We start from the raw sequence: 10,391 nt of genomic DNA on the forward strand, positions 1-10,391 counted from the left end.
CCCCCCTAGAGTCACATGCTCTTCTATAAAGAAGACTCCCAGGTACAGTGGGTTAACATCCTACTTTTAGCCACCTGCATGCTAAGGCGCCTGATAAGATCATTTATTGGTTGCTCTTACCTTCCCAGCTCTGAGCATCCAAGATAAGTGGGAATAAGCATGAAAAGAGAAGACACCGTAGCTTCAGTGGCCGATAGGTTTGCCTGTTTTGCGTAAGCCAGAAAAAAAGATCATTTTACAATTGACCAGTGATAAAACAATAAGACGTTAGACTTGTAGGAAGACAAGCATGATAATTCAGCATTCTCACCTTGAAGTCATTCTTTCAATAAACGCAGCTCACAGGTCACACATGAAAACAGCGACGCAGCCCAAATACGCAAAACGAAAAAGTTGCTCCTGAAGTTTGCTGCCTTTCCCCTGCTTTCCAGCGCAGAGTGAAACAAAGGCAGCTCTGAGCCTCTCCAGTGACTCACTGCATCTGGGCTCCAACACTGAAATCTGATTCCTCTTCGATTTTCTTCTTAGACCACCGCCTTAAGTTACAATTTTACTCCCCATCTTATTAGCAGTCATCAACAATCCTTCCCAGATGTATAACCCCACTCTTCACGACAAACTGTGATAAGCCGGACACACACAGGCCAGGTGCTTCTCTCTCAATGTTCTACCGTGCCCTTAGCACTCGCGAGGATACGACTTTATGCAGTCTTGTATACATCATCCTCTGTGTAATAGTAACAGAATATATCACTTTTATCCACACGATTTGGAATATACAGATATGAGACTGTAAATACAGAAAAACCTACTGCAAGAAATTTGTTAACACTTTTAAATGTATACTATATGTTGCCAAAATGACAAATAACACGTAGTACTCATGCTTAGCAAAATTATTTACCTCTAATCTACATACATATCCACCTGATATTTATATAGTGTGTGTCTCACCTGCTCCATTACTGCGCCATCATCGTCCTGCTAGCATGATGGGTGACCCACGAATTACAGGAGGCGATGAGCATGCCCATCAACGGATGGGTTGGTAGGTCTATAGGTTCTCCCAGCACTTTATGTAAATCCCCAGGGTCCTGTCACCAATCACAGATACTGAATACTTTTTAGATACCACACTGAAGAGCTGTTGGGATATCTACAATGTTCTGTCATGGCTGACTTATTGCCCATTTTCTGATTTACTCTCAGGTACTCTCCTTGGCCTGACCTTTGAATTACCCAACTTTTGCATGCTCGCCTGGCTTTCTTTTGGGGCTCATTGTCAAGTGACTGATTGTCCTACACATCCTGTTAATATTTTTCACTAAGCACACTACATATTATTTTCTATTGGTCTATTTTTATTTTTTCCTGACAGTCTGCATAGAAAAGGCATGTCGTATTTTTGGCCGATTTGCCATCAAAACTTGCCCATTCAAGTAAATCATACATAAATAGAAACAAGGGAAAGCACAAAAATTCAATTTTTTTACTGACTGTAAAACTTCCAGCAGTGTTGTTTATGAATATGAGAAAAAAAGATGATAAAATGGCAAAAATGGACACACAGAAGAAAAACTCATGAAAATCTGATAATGCGCAGAAATGAAAAAAGTGTATTTTTACAGAAAAGAAAACAAATACAACTAATGAATTTAGCATAACAACAAGTCTGGATATAATTTTACCTTGCTCTTCTGTCTCTGAATCCATCTTGGTTTATTAGTATTATCCTGGGATCAGATGAGAATATGGAAAATTATACGAGTTGCATCCAGAAAACTCAGATGGTTTTCATAAATATTGTCATCCATCAGCCGTCCATGTGTCCATTGTTTGCATCTATGCAATATCCATGTGGCATCCGATTTTATGCATCAACGGGACCGGAGCGTGCGGCTGCATGTATTTCTATGCAGCTGAACATTCCATTCCCGAGAGCTGGTGGCAGTGCCTGGTATTGATGCGAGAGACTCGTTCGAGCTTCTGGCATTGCACTCGCAAGTGTGACCCCAGCATAATAATGGAAATGTGTTTGTAAAAATTTGATGCTATGCAATTGAACCATATAGGATCTGATTGTTTTATGATTTTGTTTACGTGCCCTTAGACTTGAAAGGGAAAATTTCATCTTAGACTCAGAAAAAAAATTTTTTTTCATACGGACATGGGTTAAAAGGTCAAAACAAGAGAGCCCTTGTCCTCTACTAAGTGGCTAATGTCACATGAGTCTATCTACTGTAATTCCCACTCATATAATCTCACCATTTTCTTTGTGAAGAGGCAGATAATTAATTCTAATTAGTCATTTAAAAAAAATCAGTGATTTTCATCAGATTTTCATCAGAGTTTGGTCAGAGTTTCATCAGTTTATTTCACTGTGAAGAAAAGTCTGTCCACCTTCTCTTATCAGTCAGTGAAAAACTGACAGAACATGGATGACAATCCAATGCTGTCAAATTTTTCTCATAGGCTTGCAATGCCGATTTGTTTACATGTTTCAGTTAGAGTCCAGGACTCAGTCAAGTGCATGTTCTGGGTGGCGTAAAGAGCAAGGCTAAACATAGCAGAGTTAGCAGGTTCTAGTGTAGTGAAGGTGCAACAGAGAAGAAAGAGTTCAGTCAGTGCAAGTCTCCTAGAATAATGAGGGCACAGCTTCAGCCCCTTCCGGACACCAGGATAGTCTTGGGCCTAAAGTCCAGATGAGGTATAGAGTGTCATGCCTCTGTCTCCCTGATGAGGAAGATGTCAGATGGGTCACAGATTGGGGTGAAGATGGTTGGTCCCAGGACAGGATGGGGACAAAGACTGATTGAGCACAAAACCCAGGGAACATCACTAAAAAAAGTTTTTGTCTTAATCTGTACACTGCAGCCATTTTTAAATGAATTGCATAGTAAAATCAGACCCATTAACCCAGACCCAATGTCTTCTGTCTTGTTCGTAATCAGATCTGGTCCTATGCGCCGTGTGTTTGCATCTTTTTATGTGACCATATTACCTAATTTGCTTCACCAGAATACCTTCACACATTTTCTGGACTCTATGCATGGTGCTGGGAATTTTTGCCAGTATTTCTGTTTCATTTACTTTCTGGACAAAAAGGCATCAGGGAGACAAAACTTTATCAATTATGTGCTTGCATTTTGTTTGTTCTTTGATTACACACAGACTATAGAAAAAGTTTTTCATCCCATTATTCATCACATGCCTGGATATATAATATTAATGTTTTGTTGTGGACCACCATCTTGATTAGCATTAAGGTCCAGCAGTTTTTTATTTTTACCATAATAGAGGTTATAGGAGGTTAGTCATTGCCATAGTTTGGGCATATCTTGTTGTTATCCATCACCATTTTATTTTTTAAATATTTATAACTTGAATGTCTTTTCTTTTGTATGTTGTTGATTATTGTAATAAAATAATTTTTTATGCATTGGTGATCCCTTATGTAGCATAAGGGCCTTACACTATGGCTGGTCCAAATAACTAAAGCAATTGTTACCATCCACCTCTCGTGTCTCCCCTTTTCCTCATAGTTTGTAAGCTTGCGAGCAGGGCCCTCATTCCTCCTGGTATCTATCTTGAACTGTGATTTCTGTTATGCTGTAATGTCTATTGTCTGTACAAGTCCCCTCTATAAGTTGTAAAGCGCTGCGGAATATGTTGGCGCTATATAAATAAAAATTATTATTATTATAGCATGCATCTTTTTTTTCTATTCATACCTTTTTAAGCATGCTTTAGGTTGATCCCTTGTATATCATTTTTTGGCACCCTCTTTTAAATAATTTCTTCTTGAAGATGTGATCAAGGTCACAGAGTGGGTTGAAGATGATGGGTCTCAGGACAGGATGGGGACAAGGACTGATGGAGCACAAAACAAAGGAACATCACTAAAAAGGGACTCTGTTTTAATATGTACACTGCAGCCTTGTGTAAATGAACTGCACGGTAAAGTTGTACCTGTTAACCCAGACCCAAGGTCTTCTGTCTTGTTTGTAGCTGGATACGATCCTATGGACATGGAGGTAATGAGGGCTCCCGAAGCAAAAGTTGTATGGAACATACTCCACTGCACCACACACTCCACCCAGACATCTGTTTAGAAGAGACGTTTAGAGGTAACCAGGGCTCAGTTCCGTCCGACAGCAAACTGGCCATGTACCGCACTTCATGAAAATCCCTGTAGACTGTCATACATACAAATGTTATCAATGAAAAATAAAGGATAACACTTGTACGTGAAAAACTAACGTGTGAATGGGGCCTTACTATGAAAGGTCTATTACTTATAATAATAATAATAATAATAATAATAATAATTTTTTATTTATATAGCGCCAACATATTCCGCAGCGCTTAACAACTTATAGAGGGGACTTGTACAGACAATAGACATTACAGCATAACAGAAATCACAGTTCAAAATAGATACCAGGAGGAATGAGGGCCCTGCTCGCAAGCTTACAAGCTATGAGGAAAAGGGGAGACACGAGAGGTGGATGGTAACAATTGCTTTAGTTATTTGGACCAGCCATAGTGTAGGGCTTGGGTGTTCATGTAAAGCTGCATGAACCAGTTAACAGCCTAAGTATGTAGCAGTACAGACACAGAGTGCTATTAACTGCATAAAGTGTATGAGAACACGATGCAAGGAACCTGATTATGTGTTTTTTGTTTTTTTTTCTATTTTTAATAGGCCACACAGGGATAGTTAGGTTAATGCGTTGAGGCGGTAGGCGGTAGGCGGTAGGCCAGTCTGAACAAATGCGTTTTTAGGGCACGCTTAAAACTTTGGGGATTGGGGATTAATCGTATTAACCTAGGTAATGCATTCCAAAGAATCGGCGCAGCACGTGTAAAGTCTTGGAGACGGGAGTGGGAGGTTCTGATTATTGAGGATGCTAACCTGAGGTCATTAGCGGAGCGGAGGGCACGGGTAGGGTGGTAGACTGAGACCAGAGAGGAGATGTAGGGTGGTGCTGAGCCATGGAGTGCTTTGTGGATGACGGTAGTAGTTTTGTACTGGATTCTGGAGTGGATGGGTAGCCAGTGTAATGACTGGCACAAGGTAGAGGCATCAGTGTAACGGTTGGTGAGGAATATGATCCTGGCAGCAGCATTCAGGACAGATTGGAGCGGGGAGAGTTTGGTAAGAGGGAGGCCGATTAGTAGAGAGTTAATAATCCAGACGGGAATGAATAAGAGAAACAGTAAGAGTTTTTGCAGAGTCGAAAGTAAGAAAAGGGCGAATTCTAGAAATGTTTTTGAGATGCAGATAAGAAGAGTGAGCCAGTGATCGGATGTGGGGGGTGAATGAAAGCTCGGAATCAAGGATGACCCCAAGGCAGCGGGCATGTTGCTTTGGAGTAATGATTGAACCGCACACGGAGATGGCAATGTCAGGCAAAGGTAGGTTATTAGAGGGAGGGAACACGAGGAGTTCAGTTTTTGACAGGTTCAGTTTCAGATAGAGGGAGGACATGATGTTAGAGACAGCGGTAAGACAATCACTGGTGTTTTCTAAGAAGGTCGGAGTGAAAGCAGGAGAAGAGGAGAAGAGGTGTATAATTGGGTGTCTGGAATTGGTACTGGAACCCAAATCTACTGATTGTTTGTCCAATAGGGGCAGTATACAAAGAGAAGAGGAGGGGGCCTAGGACTGATCCTTGAGGAACCCCAACAGTAAGGGGAAGGTGAGAGGAGGAGGAACCAGCAAAACATACAGTGAAGGATCGGTCGGAGAGATAGGAGGAGAACCAAGAGAGAACGGTGTCCTTGATGCCGATGGAGCGGAGCATAGTGAGGAGGAGCTGATGATCCACAGTGTCGAATGCTGCGGAAAGATCCAATAGAATTAGCATGGAATAGTGACCATTAGATTTAGCTGTTAGTAGGTCATTAGAGACTTTAGTGAGGGCAGTTTCAGTAGAGTGTAAAGAGCGGAAGCCAGATTGAAGAGGGTCGAGAAGAGAGTTATCTGAGAGATAGCGGGTAAGACGGGAGTGGACCAGGTGTTCCAGGAGTTTAGAGATGAAGGGAAGATTAGAGACAGGTCTATAATTAGTGGCACAGTTTTGGTCGAGGGAGGGTTTTTTAAGTAATGGATGTATGATGGCATGCTTAAATGAGGAGGGAAAAATACCGGAAGTGAGGGAAAGGTTGAATATTTTTGTTATGTGAGAGGTGACAGCCGGGGAAAGGGACTGGAGGAGATGTGACGGAATGGGGTCACTGGTGCAAGTGGTCGGGCGAGAAGATGCAAGGAGCCTGCTTACTTCTTCAGTAACTGGTTCAAAGTCAGAGAGTGAACTAGATGCAGTGGGGGAGGGAGGACAGTGCCTGGTATGAAGAGATTGGGAGATGATTTCCTATCGAATGTGGTCAATTTTTTCTTTGAAGTAATTGGCCAGATCATCAGCGCGGAGATCTGTGGTTGGGTGTTGTGAACTCTGTTTTCAGGCTCCCTCTTGTGGTCACAGGTGGTATTGTGTGAGTTTTGTTTTTGGGCTCCCCCTGGTGGCTTTGTTTGTTATCCTGCGGATCTGTGGCTGAATCAGCTGCCTCGGTATGCACTAGGGAGTTTCCTATTTAGCTCTGCTTCACCTCCACTTGTTGCCGGCTGTCGATGTATTCAGTGCTATTCTGATCTCCCCTGATAAGTTTCTGTTTTATTATTTTTTGCTCATCAGCCTGCAATATGATTTCAGTGTATGATGAGTTTAGTCCAGCCTGCTAATATGTGAGTTCTTGCTGCTGGTAAGCTCTGGGGTACGGAGTTGCTTCCCCCGCACCGTTAGTTGGTGCGGGGGCTCGAGCAATCTCTGCGTGGATATTTTGCTTAGGGTTTTCTATTGACCGCACAGCTCCCTTCCTATTTTCTGCTATCTAGTGTTAGCGGGCCTCATTTTCTAAATCTATTTCATCTCTGCGTTTGTGCTTTCCCCTTAACTCACCGTTAATATTTGTGGGGGGCTTTTCTATATCTTTGGGGTCATTTCTCTGAGGCAAGTAAGGACTTTACTTTCCCTCTAGGAATAGGTAGTTTCTCGGGCCGTGAAGAGACGTCTAGGATTTTCAGGTAACGTTCCACGGCTGCCTATAGTTGTTTGCGGATAGGATCAGGTTGCGGTCAATCCAGATACCACTTCCCCAGAGCTGGTCGTCGGTTTAGTTACTTAGCTAGTCAAACTTGCGATCCTTGTCACTAGGATCATAACAGTTGGGGCCTGCTCTCTTGGGTTGAGTAGGGACTGGAAAGTGTCGAAGAGACGTTTAGGGTTATTGGACAGTGAGGTGATGAGGGTGTTGAAATAGGTTTGTTTGGAGAGGTGAAGGGCAGAGTTGTATGTTTTTAGCATGAACTTATAATATATGAAATCTTCGGGCAGATTAGATTTTCTCCACAGACGTTCGGCGCACCTGGAGCATCGCTGCAGGAAGCGTGTTTGCAGCGTGTGCCACGGTTGTCGCCGTCTGTGTCGAGTTGCTCTATGTATAGGAGGAGCAGCTTCATCCAGGGCACTTTGCAGGGTTTCATTGTAATGGTTCAGAGCAGAATCAGGACATGAGATGGAGGAGATTGGGGCCAATGAGGACTGCAAGTTCTTCATAAGTTTCTGGGTGTTAATGGCCTGTATGTTTCTATAAGTGTGCAAAATGGGGGTGACCTGAGCGGGATGGCAGTTCTTGATAGAGAATGAAAGAAGGTTGTGGTCAGAGAGTGGGAGAGGGGTGTTAAATCATCCACTGAGCAAAGTCGGGAGAAGACCAAGTCAAGGGAGTTTCCATCTTCATGCGTTGGAGAGTTAGTATGCTGCGAGAGGCCGAAAGAGGAGGTTAGAGATAAAAGGTGAGAAGCAGACGGGGAAAGGGGAGAAGCAATGGGGATGTTGAAATCACCCATGATAAGGGTGGGGGTGTCACAGGAGAGAAAGTGTGGAAGCCAGGTGGCAAAGTTATCCAGGAACTGATGAGAGGGGCCAGGAGGACGATACACCACCGCCACTCACATGGAGAAGGGGACGTAGAGTCTGACAGCATGGACCTCAAAGGAAGGGAATACAAGTGAGGGTACTTGGGGGATAACTTGGAAGGTACATTTGGGTGAAAGGAGCAGCCCAACACCTCCACCTGCTCTGTTGTCTGATCTTGGGGTATGAGAAAAGTGTAGTCCACCATAGGAGAGAGCAGCAGCAGCGGTTGTGTCTGACTGCTGGATCCAGGTTTCAGTAAGAGCCAGGAGACTAAGAGCCTTAGAAAGGAAGTAATCATGGGTGAAGGAGAGTTTATTACACACAGAGCGAGAATTCCAAAGAGCACAATTGAAAGAGACAGAAGGCATGCATGGAATATTAATAAGGTTAGAGGGGTTTCTGGGTGTAGCAGTTGGGAGGTTTGACTGGCTATAACATGGGGGGCCGGGGTTTGGAGAGATGTCTCCAGCGACTAGGAGAAGGAGGATAGAAAGAGTGAGCAGATGGTTAAGTGATTTGTGAGAGCGTCTTTTGTGTTGGATGGTGGGACTGAATGGATCTGCGCTGTTAAGCAATGTGAACAGAGCATGAGTGCTATACATAGGAGAGGCAAGGACAGAGGGGCCGATATGGATGGAGTTTAAAGAGTTTATGCAAGGGCGGTGAGTGAATGCAGCAGCTAGGATATAGATTATACAGATACATATGGTGTGTATTTGTTCTGTTTCAAGTGAATAGGGAGTAGGTTTAGATTGTCTTAACTGTCTCCTGCCCTGTCTAACTGCCATGTTATAACTGCGTCATACTTAGAAAAAAAATATACTTTGAAAAAAAGTACACGAATAATAGTGCACGAATGCACCCCTGCATGAATGCATCCTCAAGTTATGTCCACATTGTGGCGCAGTGGTTAGCACAGCAGCCTTGCAGCGCTGGAGTCCTGGGTTCTAATCCCACCTTGGACAACATCTGCAAAGAGTTTGTATGTTCTCTCCGTGTTTGCGTGGGTTTCCTCTGGGCACTCCAGTTTCCTCCCACATTCCAAAGACATACTGATAGGGAATTTAGATTGTGAGCCCCATCGGGGACAATAATGTGTACAAACTGTAAAGCGCTGCGTAATATGTTAGCGCTATATAAAAATAAAGATTATTATTATCTCTTTTTTTTTTTTTTTTTGGAAAAGGGTGTTTCTCCCCCTCTTGTTACCACTCAGGCCATGTGCACACGTTCAGGATTTTTAGCGTTTTTTTCGCGTTTTTTCGCTATAAAAACGTGATAAAAACGCGAAAAAAACGCTAACATATGCCTCCTATTATTTACAAGGTATTCCGCATTTTTTGTGCAAATGTTGCGATTTTTTCCGCGAAAAAATCGCATAGCGGAAAAAAAAGCAACATGTTCATTAAAAATGCGGAATTGCGGGGATTCCGCACACCTAGGGGTCCATTGATCTGCTTACTTCCCACACGGGGCTGTGCACACCATGCGGGAAGTAAGCAGATTATGTGCGGTTGGTACCCAGGGTGGAGGAGAGGAAACTCTCCTCCATGCACTGGGCACCATATAAGTGGTCAAAAAATAAGAAATAAAATAAAAAACAGTCCTATACTCACCCTCGATGTCCAGCGCAGTGTTCCCGCCTCTGTGCTGCACGCTGGCTGGTTCCTGTAGCTGGTGTGCGGAGAAGGACCTTGCCGAATGACGTCACTGTCCTGTGATTGGTCGAGACCGCTCACGTGACCGTGACGTCATGGAAGGCCCTGCGCGCACACATCAGCTATAGGAATGGACGCCGGTGAGGAGATCTGATGTCTGCGGGTGAGTATAAGCATTTTTTTTATTTTTTTTATTATTTTTAAACGTTCTATCTTTTACTATAGATGCTGCAAAAGCAGCATCTATAGTAACAAGTTGGTCACACTTGTCAAACGCTATGTTTGACAAGTGCGACCAACTTGTCAGTCAGTTTTCCAAGCGATGCTACAGATCGCTTGGAAAACTTTAGCATTCTGCAAGCTAATTACGCTTGCAGAATGTTAAAAAAACGCAAAAAAAACGGAAAAAAAACGCAAAAAAAAAAATGCGGATTTCTTGCAGAAAATTTCCGGTTTTCTTCAGGAAATTTCTGCAAGAAATCCTGAACGTGTGCACATACCCTCAATCTAACTCAGTTGAGACAGCAGGACACAATAAATGTAGTGATCAGATAAACAAATGTCAAGGTCTGCATGGATCATAAACCCCTTTGAAAAAGTTATGTGATCTCTAGTGTTGAGCGATACCGTCCGATACTTGAAAGTATCGGTATCGGAAAGTATCGGCCGATACCGGCAAAGTATCGGATCCAATCCGATACCGATACCCGATACCAATACAAGTCAATGGGACTCAAGTATCGGACGGTAT

The 10,391-nt window shown here is 43.1% G+C and overlaps 1 protein-coding gene across 1 annotated transcript in view; it reads right to left on the reverse strand.

Annotated features, from left to right (window-relative positions):
* Positions 1-504, reverse strand: part of COL15A1 (collagen type XV alpha 1 chain) — a 1,855,347-nt gene extending 1,854,843 nt beyond the window's left edge. The window contains exons 1-2 of the mRNA XM_077269528.1: positions 311-504; positions 121-203 (exon numbers count right to left, since the gene is read on the reverse strand). Of these exons, the coding sequence (XP_077125643.1) occupies positions 121-203; positions 311-321 (94 nt within the window). The 5' untranslated portion in view covers positions 322-504. The remainder of the gene's footprint in view (positions 1-120; positions 204-310) is intronic.
* Between the last annotated feature and the right edge of the window lie 9,887 nt (positions 505-10,391).

Source organism: Ranitomeya variabilis, chromosome 6 (genome assembly GCF_051348905.1).
Source record: "Ranitomeya variabilis isolate aRanVar5 chromosome 6, aRanVar5.hap1, whole genome shotgun sequence".
NCBI classification, from domain to species: Eukaryota; Metazoa; Chordata; class Amphibia; order Anura; family Dendrobatidae; genus Ranitomeya; species Ranitomeya variabilis.